Raw genomic sequence first — 21220 nt, 5'->3', positions numbered from 1 at the left:
TTGTGGACGCGTCTCAAAGTTTAATTCAAAGATTTATTAATTAATACTAATTGTATATTAATTAACATAATTATGAATTTTGAATTATATTAATTAATATTTAGATTAATATTTAATATCATATTCAAATAATTTAAGATTGCTTTTTACAATTAACAATAAATGTGATTTTTAACTTATTAGGAGATAAAGAATTTCAACTTATATTAAAATTGTCTATTAAAAAAAAAAAAAAAAAAAAAAAAAAAAAAAAAAAAAAAAAAAAAAAAAAAAAAAAAAAAAAAAAAAAAGTTTTTTTAAAATGTTTTTTAAAAAATCTAAATATAAAAATATTTAGTTTTTTTAAAAAAACATTTTTAACATATAATTACGTTTTTTTTTACGTTTAAGGACACCACTTGCCACAAATATGCGACAATTTAAAAGTAACAGAAATCTTCGATTTCCGATAAAATATAATTATAAATAAAAAATAATAAATATAGACGTAAATCACAATTTTAAATAACACTCATTATTACTATTAAATATAAATATAGCGTCTTTTCTAAAAAAACAATCTCTTTTCGAAACAAAAAAAAAATGCCTTGAGAAAGAAAAAAAAACTATGTACCTAATAGTAAATAAGTTTTCGGATTTAATTTTCAATTGAGAATTGAAAAAATGTTAAAAATTAAACAAAAATAAAATAGGCGGTAAAAATTAAAATTTTGATTATTTTGTATAAACTCTAGAGTAAAAATAGAAAATGGCGGAGAGTCCGAACAAAATTTATAGTCAAATGCCATAATTTCGTGATTTAAGTGAAAAAAAACAGTCAAATTTAAATTCGTTTTTGTAAGAAAAATTAAATTCGTTTTTGTAATTATTTAATTTTCAATTCAAAAAATTCTAAACTTTAATAAAAATAATATTAAATTTTAAAGTTTTTGTTAAATTTTAGGTTAGGTTAGGTTTTAGGCCTGTTGTCCCCGAAAGTCGAATAGTCACAACTTTTAGGTTATGTTGCACCAAAAAAGTTTTTATTGGCTGAAGATCTGTAATTTTTATTCAAATGCAAAGTTAACCTTGTACCCTTGCTTCAAAACGAATTCAAAATTCACTTTTTTGATCTAAAATACAAAAAAAATAATTAAGGTACTCTCACAACTGTGTTGTCATGGTAACGTACGAGAGTAAGAGAGAAAAAAGGTATTTGATTCGATCTTTCCGTCTCTCTCACTCTCGTGCGTTACCATGACAACAAGCATTAGAACTGTGAGAGCACCTTTAGACTAACCGTCATTTCGATACACTTTTCTTCACTAAAATCCCAGAGAAATTGTTGAGAGTTATAAAATCTCGTGTATATATTCTTATCGCAAAGTTTTGTTTCGTTTGTTTGTTATTATTATTATTTTTTGTTTGTTTTAAAAGTTAACAAAGAAGACTTGATATATTTTAAACTTAAGTGACTAGTAGGCATCACGAAAGTTTGGACTTGTTCTTCCTAAAGGCGGGAAAATGGAGCTTTCTACGCCTGCGCTTCTGCTCGTCATTATCCGCCGTGGAATTTGAATCTGTCGATAATGTCTCGTCATCGACGGACATTAATGTGGGCAATTCCCTGAGGGGCTTTTTATTACTTGGGACAATTCGATTTACCTTCTCCGTAATGTCGAGGGCATTCTCGGAAAATGATGTTTTCGAAAGGAATGATGAGGTAGATTTGTCAATGTCGCTACTGTTAAGCATATTTGTGTCTTGACTAAATGAACGCTGCATACCGACGACGCTCTTCTCTTTTACATTGGCTGTGGCGGCGCCACCACCACCACCGCGTTCCCTTATTGACTCCTCACTGCTCTCGCCAACTGTGAATTGCACCACTTCTGGTGGTGTCTCCTTACCAGTTTCGCTGCTCGACGAATCCGGTGGGATTGACGACTCCTTCCATGTTATATTCTCCATTAAACCTGTTGACAGTCACTTATTCATTTATACAAGCAAATAAAGCGGTTTTCATACATGACAATGAAATAATTAAGGCCTGAGCACAATGAAGTCGGGATCATAAAGGCCTGAGCAGAATTAAAACGAAAAGCGAACTTGCGGTTCGCTTCCCGATTTAATTCTGCTCCTGGCCTTTATGTTTCTCGCGTATGAGATAGAAAAGGACAGACGATATTTCTGTCTTTTTCCACCTCATGCTTAGGGTGACTTCCGGTTTTATTATGCTCAGGCCTTAAAGGTGCTTCGCACAGCTGTTTCACGCATGCAAAGCATAATATGGAGTTTTTTTTTCTAAAATCGTCAATTATATCTTCGAACAAGTTATTCATATAATCATATAATTATGATAGTACTTCACTTGTAAATTAGTTTAATAATTAATTTTCCATGGGAGTTGTCAATTGTAAATTATTTTAATCATTAATTTTCCATGGGAGTTGTCTGCCACTCACTGATTACGAATCTGACATCAGATTTGCAATAATCAAAATGGTAAATCCAAAATGGCGGAAATTTTTAAAACTACTGAGATTAGATATATTATTAAATTTAAAATGGCGGGAACTTTTAAATTATTTAAAAAAAATTTTTACAAAATTCATCCAAAATTCAATTATTTTCATAAATAATAATAAAATTTCTTTTTCAATTTTTGTAATTTCTTTCTTAATTTCAATATATGAAAATTTGTAAATTTCTCTAAAAAAAAAGTAAATTATTAGTAAGTAAACTAAAAACTAATGAAAAAGCGCATGACCACTGTAAGTTCGACTGAGCTTTACATTCAAGCCTTACACTATAGACTAAAATTTATCACTAACATTTTAAAACATTGTTAAATAATTTTAAGCTTCTTATTTTCAGCCACAAGCAAACAATAAAGAACAGCATTTTTTTTTTTTTGATTGTAGAAAATATAAATAAAAAATATAAATAAAAAATACAAATAAAAAATAGAAACATAAAAAATAGAAATAAAAAATAGTAATAAAAAAAAATAAAAAATATAAATATAAAAAATAAAAATTGTGTTAGTAAAATGAAAGCGTGAGTTAAAAAAAGCGCAATGCTAGAATTGGATCAAATAACTTTCTATTTGTTTTGACGCTTCTCGGCTTTATTAATTGAGTATAAAAAAATATACATAATTAATAAAATACTATATAATAAAAATTTACTTTAAACACATTAAGTTATTCGATATATCGACAATTCAAAATCTCTAAATTTTTTTCGTACAAAATACATTTTTTTTTGTATTCAATACACTTTTTGGTATTTAATACATTTCTCTTATATTTAAAAATCATCTCCCTTTAAAAAACAACGTCAACAATATAAAATCTTTTTCATAAAAATTTATCAAATACTAATCTAATGTGTCTAAACTTAAGTCCAAACTCATTTTTTATGTACATTGTGCGTGGCACAAAATAGTTGCCTGATTAATAATTATATTTTCATATATGGCACGACGTAGTTCATTTTTTAATCGACTACAACTTACCTACTTTTTTAAACATTCATTTTTCTCTAAAGAGAATTTTTTTTCTCTAAACTCTAAAAAAATTAATTCTTCGCATAGAATTCTGAATTTTAGAATTCTAAATTTTAGAATTAATTTTATCGGAGAATTAAATTTAAATATATAAAATTTTCTACTTTTACCAATTAGACAAAAATTGGTATAAATATAAATTAACTCTCGACGATTTTTCTAAACAATTCACTACATTTTTGTTATTGTAAATTAAATTACATAACGAATTATTTTTCATTAGTTAAATCTCTTAAATAACAAATTGCAAGTAATTGCAATTTTCAATTTTTCAATTCTTAATTTACACTATTGTTAATATTATTTTAAATTCAATTGATTTTTTTTAATTAAAAATCGAACGAGATTTTTAAAAAATTTTTAACTTCATATTTACACTAATGTTGGAACTTTTTTTTAATAAAAGAAAAAATTTCGTTTAAAGAATAAAAATTCGTTTATATTCTATTCTTTGTTTTGTACTTGTATATTGCAAAAAGTACTTTCAACATTAGGATCATTAAAGTAACTAAACAGAAAACCGAAACAATTTTTTTTTTTTTAAATACAAACTGAAACTAATTTGAAAAATTTAAAACAAAAGTAGACGAAAAAATTAAACTCGAATTAATAACTTAAAAATTAGAAATTAAAGTGATTAAAATACCAGATTTTTTCATAATAGGAAAATATTTTCTTCAAACTTGATATGATCCTTTTTCAACATATTTATTCCTAGCCTTCCAACATTGAAGATGAATCTTCCTTTAATTTCAATTGACAACCTATTTTTCAAAGGTAAATAATTTTATAAAATTTTTGTTCCGAACTAATAAAAGAAAAAAAAAATTTCGGAACGAAATAAATTTCAATTTTTGTAATAAATAGTCTCGCTCTCGATAAAATCTCATGAAAATTGCAAACTAAAATTCTATTTTTAAATTTCAAACATTTTCTCCTCTCCACTAGTTGTATTTTTTTTTCGTTTGTAAGAAATTCACTTTTCATTTTCAGTTATTAAACAATTGAGCTCCCGCGTGCAATGACTCGATCTGCGCTCGGACGCACTCTCTAATACCAGTCGGGTGGCAGTGAGTGGCGCAGAGGCGCTCACTGCTCCCCGACTGGTACTAGAGAGTGCGTCCGAGCGCAGATCGAGTCATTGCACGCGGGAGCTCAATTGTATAAAACAGATAAAAGCAAAGGAAAGAGCATAAAAATTGTAAAATTTAAAGTAAACAAATTTTTACTTTAAATTGTAAAAACAATAAAGAGACGAAAAAATTATAACGCAGATTTAATGCCAAAAAAAAAAAAAATCAAAAGTCCGTTCACAATCAAGTAAAGTACTTTTACGCGTAAAAGTAATAAATTATTCTTGTTTATTATTTTCTGAGAAATTTTAAGAAAATTCTTCGCAAGAATTCAATTATTTTAATTGTAAATAATAACATTCTTTGGAAGAATTCAATTATTTTTTTTAAAAATAGTAAAATTTTTCAAGGCAATTCAATTATTTCCTAAAAAATTGATAAAATTCTTGGAAAAAATTCAATTATTTTTATAAATTGTAAAATTCCTCAAGACAATTCAATTATTTTGTAAAATTTTGATAAAATTCTTGAACACAGTTCAATTATTTTTATAAATATTAAATTCAATTATTTTCTTAAATTTTGATACAAATCATCGAACCAATTCAATTTTTTTTTATAAAAATAATAAAATTCTTTGCAGGAATTCAATTATTTCCTAAAATTTTCATAAAATTATTCGAAACAATTCAATTATTTCTATAAAAAGTAAAAACTTTCAAGGGAATTCAATTATTTTCCAAAATTTTTGTTAAAATTCTTTGAAACAATTCAATTATTTTTATAAATTGCAAAATTCTTTGGAAGAATTCAATTATTTTTGTAAAAAATAGTAAAATTTTTAAAGAGAATTGAATTATTTTCTTAAATTTTTATAAAATTCTTGGAAACAATTCAATTATTTTTACAAATTGTAAAATTCTTTGCAGAAATTCAATTATTTCCTAAAATTTGGATAAAAATCTTCGAACCAATTCAATTATTTTTATAAAAATAATAAAATTCTTCAAGAAAATTCAATTATTTTCCAAAATTTTTGCTAAAATTTTTCGAAAAAATTCAATTATTTTTTTAAATTGTAAAATTCTTTGCAGGAATTCAATTATATTTCCTAAAATTTTCATAACATTTTTTGAAAGAATTTAATTATTTTTAAAAATTTGATAAAATTCTTGGGAACAATTCAATTATTTTTATGTATTTTAAAATTATTCGTAGAAAAACAATTATTTCTTAAAACTTGGATAAAAATCGTCGAACCAATTCAATTATTTTTATATAAATAATAAAATTCTTCTAGTGAATTCAATTATTTTCCAAAATTTTTAATAAAATTCTTCGAAAAAATTCAATTATTTTTATAAATTTGCCAAATTCTTTGGAAGAATTCAATTATTTTTATAAATTGTAAAATTCTTCAAGACAATTCAATTATTTTGTAATATTTTGATAAAATTCTTGAACACAGTTAAATTATTTTTATAAATAGGTATAAATATTAAAATCAATTATTTTCTTAAATTTTGAAGCAATTCTTGAAAACAATTCAATTATTTTTAAAAAATTTTTAATTCATCGCAGAAATTTAATTATTTGTTAAAAATTTGCCAAAATTTTTTGAAACAATTCAATTATGTTTTATAAAAAGAATAAAATTCTTCAAGAGAATTAAATTATTTCCTAAAATTTTGTAAAAATTAGTAAAAAATTTTATCAATTCGTAAATTACGAATTTTAAATCAGAACATTTTTTCTTATAATAATGAGATTCACTTTTGTTAATTTACAAGATTTTGAAAATTTTCTTTTTTTAAAAAAAAGAAAATTATACTTAATAGTGAACGGACTATTTTTTTTTTTTTTTTTGTATTGAAAAAACGTAACCCAAATCAGTGCAAAAACAAAGCGGTGGAAAAGTGGAGAGGATCTACGTGTGAAAAAAAAGTGGTAAGTCGAACAAAGATCAGTCAATTCTCGTGTGGTCATGGATGTCCGATTCCTGCTTACCTGCGCCGGAGATAGACGGAGAGTAAAGTGAACTTGTATCGTCATCTAAGTCATCTTGGCTACTCAATCGACCTAAAACGAAAAACAGAACAAAAAATTATTTATTCATTTTTTAATTCTCCTTTACTCTATTCAAAAATTTCAAAAATTTCCTTTAATTCCACTTTTTGGTTATTTTTATATTAAAATACATTTTGTTTATTTTATATTAAAATAAAAAAAAAATGTTTCAAATGCATAAATGAATAAACAAAATAAAAATTCACCGACGGAAAAGGAAGACTGTCGTTATGTTGTTATTATTATTACTACCATCTGATTATATTCTTTTTCACAAAACATAAAAAAAAAGGAATTTAATTGCTTAATAGCGTTAATGTTCTTTAAAATCGTATATCAAAAACTAGATTGCGATCGATAAAAGAAATCAAAAGTTAAATAACATATTGAGATATTGAAGAAATTATCGAATTTAATCGCAAAAAAATCAAATCTAAGAACAATATATAGGTTAAAAAAGTTAAAAGTATGTACTTCTTTAAAAAAAAGATTTTAAAATGAAAAAGATGACAAAATAAAAAATTTGATAATATATAATAATTAAGAACAAAATATGTTTTATATTTATTTATTTGTTAATATAAAATAAATAAGATAAAATCCATAAGATCTTTTTATTAAGTTGCCAATGAAAAATAAATGAAGGTCAAATTCTACGAATGCTGCGATTAACGAATTAAAATCCTCTTACATAATAATTAGTTTCGTAAAGTTAATTGTGTTTTTGGATTGTTGTCATTTCTTTTAACACTCAAGTCCAACAATATTCTATTTTTTTATCTTTCTTTATCATTTTCTACTTTTTATTATTTACCGACATTTTAAAATTTTTGATTTTTAACTTTCTTCTTATTATTTATTTATATCCTACTAATTATGTAATTTCTTAATTATTAATTTTTATAAATTAATAATTCAATTTCTTAATTTTTAACACCTTTTTTCATAAATAAAAAAAATATTTACAGAGATTCAATTATTTTCATAAATAATATTCTTAAGGGTCATGGAAAAGGTGGAAATTATTTTTGGAAATCAGGGAAAGACAAAATAAAAATTTTTTTGTTGGCAACCCTGGAGAAATGAGTAATTAATGAAAAAGAAAAAGAAAGTAGAGGAGTAAATTTGAAATTACCCCTGAGGCCGAGTCCTCTTCCATTAGGCGCTCCCCTGTACAAAATATTCTCGAGATAACTGAGGCCGCTATTGTTGATTATATTGAATCCGCACAAGAGTTCAATTTGCTTCCAACGATGAACGCGTTCTTGTAATTCCACGGTGACCTCATTGAGTGCCGTTCTCGCTTCGACGATACTTTTGTCCACCTCGTCGATTGACTTCCCGTGCGTCGAAACAAACGCACCCACCAAACTCGATCTCTTTTTTCTCAATTTCTCGCACTATTTTCAACAATAAAATAAAAAATCAAATTAATATTAACATTAACTCAATTTAAATTGAACGTTGACTATATTTTACATTAATTAAAAAACTAATTAGTTGAATAAATAGTTAACTAATTAGTTGAATAAATAGTTAACTAATTAGTTAACTAATTCAGGGCTCGAACTGGGTAAAGGTAAAGGTCCTTAAAAAATTGCTCGAAGTCCGTAAAAGTCAGTTTTTTTTTTAAAAAAAGTCCGTAAAGTCAGTATTTTAATTGAGAACAGACGAAAAGTTGGTAAATTGTACAATATAATTTGGAGAAATTGTAGATGGAAATTTTGTTTGGATATTTAATTTAATTTAATTTGGCGAATTTTAGAAAAATTACAAATGATTGCAAAAATACAATTATTTTCAAAAGTAATAAAATTCTTCGCAAAAATTCAATTATGATTCAAAAACTTTTAAAAAATTCTCGACCAAATTTCAATTATCTTTAGAAATAATTAAATTCTCCTCTAAAATTCGATTATTTTCAAAAATTTTAATAAAATTCTTGGCAAAATTTCAATTATTTTCAAAAATTTTCCACCATTCAATTATTTCTTTAATATCTACTATTTTAATAAAGTTCTTTGCAAAAATAATTTTTTTTTTTTTAATAACAATATTCATCACAAGAATTCAATTAATTTTAAAAGTAATAAATTTCTTCCTCAAAATTCAATTATTTCAAAAAATTCTAATAAAATCATTCTCAAGAATTCAATTATTTTTAAAAATAAAAAATTTTTTTTACAGAATTTCAATTCTGTAATATTAAAATTTTTAAACATTTTAATAAAATTTTTCTCAATAATTCAATTATTTTCATAAATAATAAAATTCTTCTCAAGAATTTAATTATTTTTCAAAATTTTAATAAAATTCTTTGCAACTATTCAATTATTAGGAGGATTTCAATTAATTTTTAACAAAAAATTTTCCAGGAATTGCTCAAAAATGTAATTATTCTGAAAAATTTTATTTCAATTCCACGAAAAAATGAATTATTTAAAAAAATGTTTTTTAAAATTCTTTGGAAGAATTCAATTATTTACAAATTTTTTTGAAATTTTAATTCAATTATTTTTATAAATAACACAATTCTTCTCCGAAATTCAATTATTTTCATAAGTAATAAAATTCTTCTCCAAAATTCAATTATTTTCAATATTTTAATAAAATTCTTGTGAAAATTTCAATTATTTTCATAAATTTTCTCAATTCATAGTTTATAATTTTATTTCATAAAATTTTCCAAATGAATTCAATTATTTACAAATATTCTTTTGTAATAATTCAATTATTTTCATAAATAATAAAATTCCTCTCTAAAAGTCAATTATTTTCAATATTTTAATAAAATTCTTGGCAAAATTTCAATTATTATCAAAAATTTCCCCCAATTCAATGATTTTCAATATCTACTATTTAAATATATATACAATTTTCCAAAAGAATGCAAATTATTTAAAAAAAAATTCTAAGCAAACATTTAATTATGTTCATAAATAATAAAAATTTCACATAAATTCAATTATTTACAAATTTTCCATAAATTTCTTCCCAAGAATTCAATTATTTTCATAAATAATAAAATTCTTCATTTAAATTAATCGAAAGAATTCAATTATTTAAAAATTTTGTTGATAAAATTCTTTATTGGAAAATTGAATTTTCAGAAAAAATTGAATTATCCAATAAATTGTTTATTTTTGTAATTTTAAATAATTGAATTTTCTAATAAAAATTGATTTAAACATGAATTTCAGTTAAAATTTTACATAATAATTGAATATTAAAATTATTATTTAAGGAAAATAACTGAATTCATTTAAGAATATTTACTAAAATAGTAGATTTTAAAAATATTTATTGAATTGTATTATTTATGAAAATAATTCAATTCTTGCAACGCATTTTATTACATTTTTTTTGTAAATAATTTAATTCAATTAATAAATTTAATTATTTAAATAATTGAAAATTTTATTGAAATAGTAGATTTTGAAAATATTTATTTTAAAAAATTTTATTATTTATGAAAATAATTGAATTCATGTGAAAAATTTTATTACTTGTAAAAATAATTGAATCCTTGGGAAGGATTTTATTAAAAATTTTGTAAATAGTTTAATTTTCTTTTGAAAAATTTTATGGATATTAAAAAATTTCATAAATAATAAAACTCATCATAGAATTTCAATTATTATTTGTAGAATTTTAATTAAATTCGTCGAAAAATGTAATTATTCTTGAAAATTTTATTAAAATTCGGCGAAAAAATTGAATTATTGAAAAATTTGTTGATAAAATTCTTTACGAGAATTCAATTTTAAAAAACATTCATTTATTCAATAAATTATTTATTTGCATTTTATTTGTATTTAAATAATTGAATTCTAGTAGAATTTTCTAATAAAAATTGATTTTCATTTCATAAAAATGAATTTCAGTTAAAATTATAGATGATAATTGAATATTAAAAAAACAATATTATCGTGAATTTTTAGAAATAATTGAATTTTGAAATTAATTTTTTTGAAAAAGTTTAATTGAATTTTTTTTATATTATTTAAAGTTTTTATTTTCTAATATAATATTTAATTTGAAGAATTTACAAATAATTGAAATTTCGTAAAATTAAATATTGTAAAGTAATGAATTTGAAAATTGTCAAAAAACTGTTGCAAAAATTGTTAAAAGAAGAATTTTAGTTAAAAATTTAAGAAAATTTAAAATTCATTAAATTAAAAAAATACTCTACTCGAATTTTAAACACAATAATAATTAGAATTAAATAGAAAAAAAAATTAGAGTCGTAGAATTTTACTTACAGCTTCTCTTGCGCTTTGGAGTTGTTTTTCGGCGCTGATTTTTTTCTTGGTGTAGGATTTGTTTTCGATTTCGTGCGTCATCTGCAACCAGTGCTGCAGGCCGACCGGCGGCGACCAACAACGATCCTCGAGTTCACCTTCAGCACGTTGTAATTCCAATTTTAACATCTTCAAACGGGAACATTTCACATTAAGTACACAAAAACGACGACAACAAAACAAAACGAAACACGTCAACATTTACGAAAAAAAATAAAAAACAGATTCACAATCACTAATTTTTTCCAAAACTTTGACAAAATTTGATTAATATCAACTTTTCAACAAACCTCAATTTCTGCTTTAAGTTGCGAGACCTCGAGATCCGAGTACGATGTATGAAGTCCCATACTTTCGTCTTTTAATCTCTTCTCTAAATTTTGCTTCTCCGCTGTTGCACTTTCCTGCTCAACTCGCGCTCTCTCGAGTTCTTTCTAAATCGAAACATAAATCATTGTTGTATTAGAAATTATTGTCAACTAGCAAATACAGTATTCAATTTATTATTTTACTTCAAATTACAAAAATGTTATAGTTTCAAATATAAATTTCCATTTTTCAATAATTTTAGATTCTAAATTTAAAAAAATGATTCATTAAGTAGGTAATTAATTCTTCTTCTTCATTATTTTTTCACAAATTTTAATAATATTCTCTGGAAGAATACAATTATTCTTATAAAGAATAATAATATTCTCTGATCGAATTTAATTATTTTTATAATTAGTAAATTTTCTTGCAAAAATTCAATTATTTTCAACAAAATTTTAATTAAAGTGTTTTACGAAAGAATTCAATTATTTTTATAAATTGTAAAATTCTACGCAGGAATTCAATTATTTCCTAAAATTTTGATAAAATTCTTCAAAAACAATTCAATTATTTCTATTAATAGTAAAATTTTCAAAAAAATTCAATTATTTTCACAAAATTTTGATAAAATTCTTTGAAACCAAATCAAAATTCTGTGAAACAATTCAATTATTTCTTAAAATTACAAACATTTTCAAAAGAATTCAATTATTTTCCAAAATTTTGATAAAATTCTTCAGAAAAAATTCAATTATTTTTATAATTTGTAAAATTCTTCACAAGAATTCAATTATTTTTATAAATTGTAAAATTCTACGCAGGAATTAAATTAATTCCTAAAATTTTAATAAAATTCTTTGAAATAATTCAATTATTTTTTAAAATTGTAAAATTCTTCCCAGAAATTCAATTATTTCCGAAAATTTGGATAAAATTCTTTGAAACAATTCAATTATTTTTTAATAAATTATAAAATTCTTCGAAACAATTCTATTATTTCTATAAAGAGAAAAAGTAAAATTTATCAGTGAATTTAATTATTTTCCAAAATTTTGTTAAAATTCTTGGAAACAATTCAATTTTTTTTAACATGCTGAATTCTTTGCAAAAATTTGGATAAAATTCTTTGAAACAATTTAATTATTTTTCATAAATTATAAAATTCTTCGAAACGATTCAATTATTTTTACAAATTATAAAATTCTGCTCGGAAATTCAATTATTTCCTAAACTTTTTTTTACAATTCTTCGAAACAATTAAATTATTTTTTAAAATTGTAAAATTTTCAAGAGAATTCAATTATTTTCTGAAATTTTGAGAAAATTCTTCGAAAAAATTCAATTATTTTTATAATTTGTAAAATTTTTCACAAGAATTCAATTATTTTTATAAATCGTAAAATTCTGCGCAGGAATTCAATTATTTCCTCAATTTTTAATAAAATTCTTCAAAACAATCCAATTACTTTTTAAAAATAGTAAAATTCTTCTCAGGAAAATACTGTTTAAAATTGTAATAAAATTGTTCAAAAAGAAATTCAATTATTCTCAAAAGTTTTGATAAAATTCTTTATAAATTTCAAATATTTTCAAAATTTTCAATTCAAATTATTTTAAAAAACTACATTATTTTCAAAGAAATTAAAAGAAATTCTTCTGAAAAATTTAATGAAGTTTTATTTACGAAAACTCCAATTAAATTGTTTAAAAAGAAATTTAATTTTGTATAAATAATTTTAACAAAATTTAATAATAAAATTATTAATTACAATTGTTAATAAACACGATTATTTAGAAAACTTAAAAGAAATTCTTAAAAGTTAATTTTTATTATTTATTTTATTTAATTATTTTATTTTATTATTTTTGCAAAATTTTAAATAAAAATTTTTTTTAAAAAATCCATTATTTTCAGAAAGTTTAATAAAATTCTTGACAAAAATTAAACTATTTTAAAAAATGTTGATAAAATATATATACAAAATATATAAACAAAATTAAAATAATAATAAAAAATAATTTAAATAATTTTTAAAAAAAATTGTCAAAAATACCTGAAGATCTTCGAGAGCAATTTCCGCCTTGTGTAGACTCTCCATATCCTTCATCATTCTGTGAAGATGTTTTTGCGAATTTTTTTTCTGTTGGTACGCGTACCAACAACCAATCAGAGCACCAAATAACAGTGTAATTAACACCAAATCTTTGACATTGTGACCTGTATCTAAAAAAAGCGATAAATTCAATTAAATTCTTTTAGAAAATAATTTTAATAAATTCTTTTCTTCTTAGTAAAAAAAAAAAAAAATTGATAGAAAATTTCATTTTACCTTTAGGTGGGCCGAATAATACGACGTCCATCGCCTTAAGGGCAATTTTTTGCTTATGAATTGGATCCTTGATCCCTAATACGTTACTAAGATAGTGCATGTTATTCACAGCCAATCTAAAAAAATAAACAGTTTATTTAAAAAATAACATATTTAAAAAAATTCGGGTTTTTTCTGGCAACAATTTGTTTAATAAGTTTAACTATTGAAAAATTTTCTAAAACTTAAAAATTTTAGATTGAAGCTAAAATTTTAGTCTTTATTTCAATTTACACCAAATTTTACTTTAGATTTTATTTAAATTTAGAAATTTTACATCAGATTTTATTTAAATTTAGACCAAATTTTACTTTAAATTTTATTTAAATTCAGACAAAATTTTACTTTAGATTTTATTTAAATTCAGACAAAATTTTACTTCAGATTTTCAAAATTTAGTTTCAAATTTAGTTTCAAAATTTCGTTTCTGGTTTAGAATTTCAATTCTTAATGCCAATTTGATTTGCAATTATAATTCTATTTCAAATACAATTTTTAGTCATCTATTTATCGAATTTGAATTTCGATTGTATCTTTAGTATTTTAATTGTTAAAATTTTTTAAAATTGTTGATATTCAACGAAATAGAAAATGAAAGGAAAAATTTACCTGGGAAGAGTCGCACCCGTTACACGGTGCTGAATAAAGTTAGGAATATACTGAGGAAGCTCGACGTTTGTCTTTAGCCATTCGGAAGTTTGCTCAATCGTCCAATTATGAACCTATTAAATAAATAAAAACAAAATTTTACGACACCTCCACATTTAAAAAAAAAAATCCAACATACAATTTAAAAATACTTTAAAAAAAAAATAAAACACGTTAATAATAAATAAAAAGCAATCAAGATAAAGAAAAGGCTAGCAAAAAAGATAAAGAAGAAAAAAAAAATAAATAAATCCAAAAATCAAATTTTTATATAAAAATGAAATTTTTCAAATATAAAGACAAATTGATATTAAATTTAAAAAAATAAAAATAAAAAAGTATTGCGTAATATTTTGGTGATATTTTTTTACCTCGGATTTGAGCCAAGCTTCCCACAATTCTCGAACACTGATTTGCATATCATCATTGTGATGGAAGGCCCTTTGCCTTCTTTCGTAACCCGCTTCATATTGTAATTCTTCTCTCAAAAACTGTTCGAAAACAAAAAAAGCAGCAATTTTTAAGAGAAAATCGATCGAAAATTTCTTCTACAAAAAAAGTGAAGCCATAAAGTTTAGAAGTAATTATTATTATTTAATTACTTGCTATTTATTATTAATTATTTTATAAATTATTTTTTCGATTTTATTATTTTATTTCTTACAAATTTATTTAATTCTAATTTATTATAACATAATTAACTAAAATAATTATTTCAATATTTAATGAAAAAAAAAAAATAAAAACATTAAGTAAAATAATAATGAAGAAAAAAATAAAAAGCATAGATATTAAATAAAAAATAAAATTATGATAAATAACTGTCGTCGTAAATAATAATTAATAAGTGAATAATAAAGAAATAAATACACAGGTAAATAAATCAAAGCAAATAGTTAGTGAAGTATTAAGTTAATTTAATAATTCATTAATTCTATCAATTAAGAAATTATTTAGCAATAAATAATAAATAAAATCGAGTTCAAAGCCGAAAGTCAAGAACTGAGAATAATAAATAATAAATAATAAATAATAAATAATAAATAATAAATAATAAATAATAAATAATAAATAATAAATAATAAATAATAAATAATAAATAATAAATAATAAATAATAATAATAAATAACAGAATTTTAATCTTTAACAAAAAATTATTAATAAATAACGGAATTGAAAAATTATTTTTCAAAAAATAAAATAAAAAAAAAAAATAGTGTGAAATAATTGTGATTAAAAGAATTTATCGTAATGAAAAAAAAAAATGATGAAGAATCACTAATTTCAGAATATTGCGATGGAAAATAAATAGAAATTAAAGAACGAAATGGGTTAATAAAATACTTACATCATCAGATTCTGAGAGATCGACATTTCCATTGGCATCGTCGTCTAGTTGACTGTGAAGAGTTTTGATAGCTTCCAAGCCTAGTCGATCATTGGAGGCCATCGTAAGGCACCCGAGGTCATCGTTACAAGTCTCAGTGCCTTAAAAACAAAACAAAAAAGACGTAAAATAACCATTATTTGAAAATTGAAATAATTTATTCTTTCAACCCACCGGTGAACTCACAAAATAGAAACAATTACAAAACCAGAAAAATTCATTTCATTTTTTTATAACTCCAACAAAAAATATTTAAATACACATTTACTTAAATCAAGTAATTTTTTCTTTTAATATAAAGAAAATTATCGTAAATTTTTTAAAAAGACAAACAAAATTTTTATTTAAACTCAACAAATGTAATACATTATTCTTTCTTTTTTTATTATTATTATTATTTTTATTTACGTTTTTTTATTATTCTTATAAGTAAACATTTTATTTTTTTTTCATAGCACTTTTATTGTCAAATTAAGAGACGAAAGAAATATTTCAAACATTGTGAAATAATTTATTTTCCCCTCTAATATTAATTATTATAAATTATTATTATTAAAAAAAATTTATTTTAATTATTTATTTCCATTAATTATTTTTGTTTATTTTCTAATTAAACCATTAATAACACATTCATGAAAATATCAGAAATCAATTCTCTTTCTTTTTGGCACAAAATTTTTTTTTCTTTTCTTCAACTTTCGTTTATAGAAATAAATAAATAAATTTTCAAGAATAAAAAAAAATTTATTATTACACTATTTATCCACATAAAGTTCATATTTATGAAGAAATAATAATTGCAAAAGAAAAATAATTGTCAATATAAATTCAAATAAGGAAAATTGACAACATACATACATAAACATATATTATATGTTGCGAGAATGTATATACGAAATATAGTAAATAAATGAGGAGAATTGAAAGAGAAGGTTAATTAATCAAAAGACACAAGAAGATATGTCTTGATAAGTGTAATCGATTAAAATGACTCATTGACTTTATATAATGAAAAAAAAAGTTGCAAAAAATTTTTTACATACATCAAATTCGTTTTTCTATTTTACGAGAGAGCCGAAAGAAAAAAATTCGAATTCAAAATTATGTTGCGAACAGAAAAACAGAGTCAAAAACTGATTTTAATTTTAAGTACCTAATAAACTATTTTTCGAAAATTTTCTATTTGTAAATTTTTTTTACACGCTAATTTATTTTCATTCACATATTTTAATCAATAATTAACAAATTAATAAAATTGATTATTTATTTATTCAGATTAATACGTTTTTTTAAAAAATAACCAAAAATTAAATTTGTTTCTTTCGTTTTAAAAATTTATGATAATGAAAAATGAAAATGAAAAAAATAAACAAAAAGCCGCATAAACAAACAATTAGCAAAATTATTATTTATTATCATATACTCAATTTTTTCCCTTAATTTTATTATTAACTATTCTTTTTCGTTACAAAAAACAGGGTTGCAAACAAAAATTTAATTTTGTTGTTTCCGATTTATTTTTAAATCACTTTTTACTAAAAAATTTCTACGATAATTCAATTATTTAAATACAACAATAAATAATTTATTGAATAATTGAATTCTCATAAAGAATTTTATCAAGAAATTTTTAAATAATTTCATTCCTTCGACGATTTTTAATAAAATTTTTAAGAATAATAACATTTTTTGAGAAATTTTGATTAAAATTATATTAAAAATAATTGAAATTTGCTATAAGTTTTATTATTTATGAAAATAATTGAATTCTTTTGGAAAATTTGATTAAAATAAAATAAAAAACATTAAATTCATGAAATTTTTGAAAATAATTGAAATTTTGCCAAGAAATTTAATAAAATTTTTGAAAATAATTGAATTTCAGAGAAGAATTTTATTATTTATGAAAATAATTAAATTTATTTAAAAAATTTTATTAAAATAAAATTATAAACATTAAATTGAGAAAAGTTTTAAAAATAATTGAAATTTTGTCAAGAATTTTATTAAAATTTTTAAAAATAATTGAATTTTGGAGAAGAATGTTATTATTTATGAAAATAATTGAATTGCTTTAAAAAATTGAATTCTTTTAGAAAATTTTATTAAAATAAAATTATAAACATTGAATTAAGGAAATTTTGAAAAATAATTAAAATTTTGAAAAGAAATTTATTAAAATTTTTAAAATAATTGAATTTCGGAGAAGAATTTTATTATTAAAGAAAATTTAATTATTTCAAAAAAAAAATTTATAAAAATTTTGTAAATAATTGAATTTCGGAGAAGAATTTTATTATTTATAAAAATAATTGAATTATTTCCAAAAATTTTATAAAAATTTGTAAATAATTGAATTCTTTTGGAAAATTATATTAGAAAGAAATTATAAACATAAAATTGAGGAAATTTTATGAAAATAATTGAAATTTTGTAAAGAATTTTATTAAAATTTTCAAAATAATTGAATTTCGGGGAAGAATTTTATTATTTATGAAAATAATTGAATTATTTCAAAAAAATTTCAATTAAAAATTTGTAAATAATTGAATTCTTTAGAAAAATTTTATTAAAATAAATTAATTATAAACATTGAATTTAGGAAATTTTTGAAAATAATTGAAATTTTACCAAAAAATTTATTACAATTTTGAAAATAATTGAATGTCGTAAAACCCTGTAAAATAACAATTTTTTATTTATTGCATTTTTTCTTGTTTTTTATTTATTTAAAAAAAATTTGTATTGTATTTTATTTATTTCTTTTTATTTTTTACAAATTAAAAAAAAAATATTTATGATTGCTTTTAATTAAATATTTGTCATTGAAAGAATAAAATACGAATTAACAATATTAAACAATTAATTAATTTATTTATATTTTATTAATTTATATTTATTTATATTTTATTTATTTATATTTTACTTATTTATATTTAATTTTCAATTTTTAATTTAATTTTAATTTTTATTTATTAATAATTATTACTTTATTATTGTTATTATTATTTTTATTATTTATTATTATTATTATTAATATTATTGTTTATTTATTTTAATTATAAAACAGCCCTTAATCCTTTCGCAATAATTGTTACTTATTTATTATAATTATTATTTACTAACATTTTCAAATAATTAATTTTAAAATTCTGAAGAATATTTTGTATTGTAAAAAATATTGATTGTTGCTTGAAATTGATTTTTTTTTTAATAACTTAATAATAATTTTAATTATTATATTTAAATTAATTTAATTTATTTATCAATTAATTTAATTACCTTTTAAAATTCAAATCAGTTTGTTATTTGAATAGAAGAAAATCGTATAGCATAAAAAAAATTTTGAACTTAATTGAAACAAAATGCTCCACGTGACAAATATTACGAAGTCATAACAAAAACATTAAATTCCGAAGCATCTTCATTCTATTCTCCAATGAGTTTTCAATTATTGGAATTAAAAATTAAGAGTACGTAAAAAAGAACGTAAATCATTTTATTACTAAATAGTTTATTCTGCCCTGCGAAATCAAAACATCTTTTTCTTAACGAAATTTTCTTTTAATGGCGAAAAAAAAGTAAATAAGTAAGAAATCAAAGTACAATTTTTTGTAGAATTTTACAGAAGAGAAAGAAAAGATTTTATATTGATAATTGGAGTAAGAATAAAATCTCTAATTTGAACGATAGTTTATTTATTTCTCTATTGTATGCACTTTACAGAAGTTTTACGATAGTTTATTTATATTAAAGGTGGAGAAGTTATAATAGTTTATTTAGTTATTTTTTCTTAAAAATTTCTTTATTTGTTTTCTTTTCTTTCTTTGCGCAATGTTTTTATTTACTTTTGTTTTATTTTTCGTTATACTTTTTGCAAGTGGGATAATTATTTATTAAGGAAAGAAAGGCAAACAAGACAAGTGTAGAATACAATGAAAAAAAATACAAAACGATTTAAAACTGTGGGTGAAAATAAAGAAAAAAAACTTACCAGTTTCGTAGGCAACGGCCTGAGCGAGTCCGTCGGTGAGGCTGGTCGAAAACGAGGACAGCTTCGATGTTGGTGTGTGTGTTGGTCCAGCATAATAACTGGATGTTGAATCGAGAGCACCGCCACTGGCGAGAACATTGACACATCGCCAGGACAATAGATTAAGGCAAAATATTACGACGATATCGGCGATCGCCGCTCGCATTTTAGGTTAGGTTCATCCACCGTGACCACTCTTTTCAATTATAAATATTATATATAGTTCGCGCTCTCCGTTTCGTCTCAACGACGAAAATATTCCGACGGCGAGAGATTATTATTAAGTAAGAAAGCAGAGGGAAAAAAAGGAAACAAAAAGGGGAGAAAAAAAAATACTCAACACTTGTCACCACCACACCACCACCACCACTAACACTATCTCACACTTCTTCTCATCAACTGTACAATTGCGATGTCGCGAAATTCTTTTGTCAAGGTTAACGATTTTTAAAAACGGGGCCCCAAAACTTTTTCGGGCCTGAATTTCTATCAATAAAGCACGTGCCCCCCCTGGGCAATCGACGATTTATGAGAACGGCAAACGCCGCGCTATTGAACTATCAAGATTCCTCTGTGACTCCATTAATGCGGTGCCCGGCTACCACGATCCTTTTTAACGTTTGATTATTTTTACTCGTCGGGATTTTAAGTACACTGCTCCAAGAAAATCAGATGTTCAGTCAAGGCCATCGACCATAGATGACGTTGCAGGAAGTTTCGTACATAGATGGGAAAACTCAATTTTTTCTCGCATATCTTCAGAAACAGGGTTGGGACGTTCGGAAGAGTGTTCGGAGTAATAAAGGTGCCGTCACACGGTCATTTATCAAACTGAATCAAATTTAGGGGCTTTTTACAAGTTTTGAATTAAAATAGACATTGAAAATTTAAATAGACATTGTTTCAAAACTTAATTAATGATTTTTAATAAAATATTTAATATTTATTTAATATTTTACTTTAATAAAAATTCCTAAAAGAATTCAATTATTAAATAAGTAAAGTGTTTTTGAAGAGCACAAAAATAATGAAGCTAAATGACATAAAAAAAGAAGAAAAAATAATGAATTTTAAGAAATTTGGTTTTTTGAATTTTTTCGAATTTTTGATAATTTTAGATTTTTTACCAAAGGTTGGAGACTATTAAATAAGTAAAGTATTTTCCAAGAGCCTAAAAATAATGAAACTAAATGACATAAAAAAGAAGGAAAAATGTTAAATTTTAAAAAATTCGGTTGTTTGAATTTTTTCGAATTTTTTAAAATTTTGAATTTTTTACCAAAGGGTTAAAACTTTTTAATAAGTAAAGTATTTTTGAAGAGCACAAAAATAATGAACCTAAATGACATAAAAAAGAAGAAAAAATAATTAATTTTAAGAAATTCGGTTTTTTGAATTTTTTCGAATTTTTGATAATTTTAGATTTTTTACCAAAGAATCGAGACTATTTAATAAGTAAAGTATTTTTGAAGATCA

The 21220-nt window shown here is 22.0% G+C and overlaps 1 protein-coding gene across 2 annotated transcripts; it reads right to left on the bottom strand.

The window, feature by feature from the left end:
• Positions 1–397: 397 nt before the first annotated feature.
• LOC122509595 (stromal interaction molecule homolog) lies at positions 398–20445 on the bottom strand. Of its 2 annotated transcripts, none has more exons than XM_043623769.1 (11): positions 19706–20445; positions 15673–15812; positions 14695–14814; positions 14285–14397; positions 13637–13752; positions 13361–13530; positions 11285–11428; positions 10956–11123; positions 7826–8090; positions 6631–6702; positions 398–1955 (listed from the first exon to the last, which is right to left on the bottom strand). In XM_043623769.1, exons 1-11 carry the CDS (start codon positions 19908–19910, stop codon positions 1465–1467), a joined length of 2004 nt encoding a protein of 667 aa, XP_043479704.1. In that variant the 5' UTR covers positions 19911–20445; the 3' UTR covers positions 398–1464. The 2 variants fall into 2 exon arrangements, with proteins under 2 accessions (XP_043479704.1, XP_043479705.1); XM_043623770.1 differs by lacking the exon at positions 398–1955 and adding an exon at positions 4005–4314.
• Between the last annotated feature and the right edge of the window lie 775 nt (positions 20446–21220).

Source organism: Leptopilina heterotoma, unplaced genomic scaffold (assembly GCF_015476425.1).
Source record: "Leptopilina heterotoma isolate Lh14 unplaced genomic scaffold, ASM1547642v1 Lhet_61, whole genome shotgun sequence".
Taxonomy (NCBI): Eukaryota; Metazoa; Arthropoda; class Insecta; order Hymenoptera; family Figitidae; genus Leptopilina; species Leptopilina heterotoma.
Note: the sequence above shows the minus strand (reverse complement) of the source record. Positions and strands in the feature narration are given on the sequence as shown.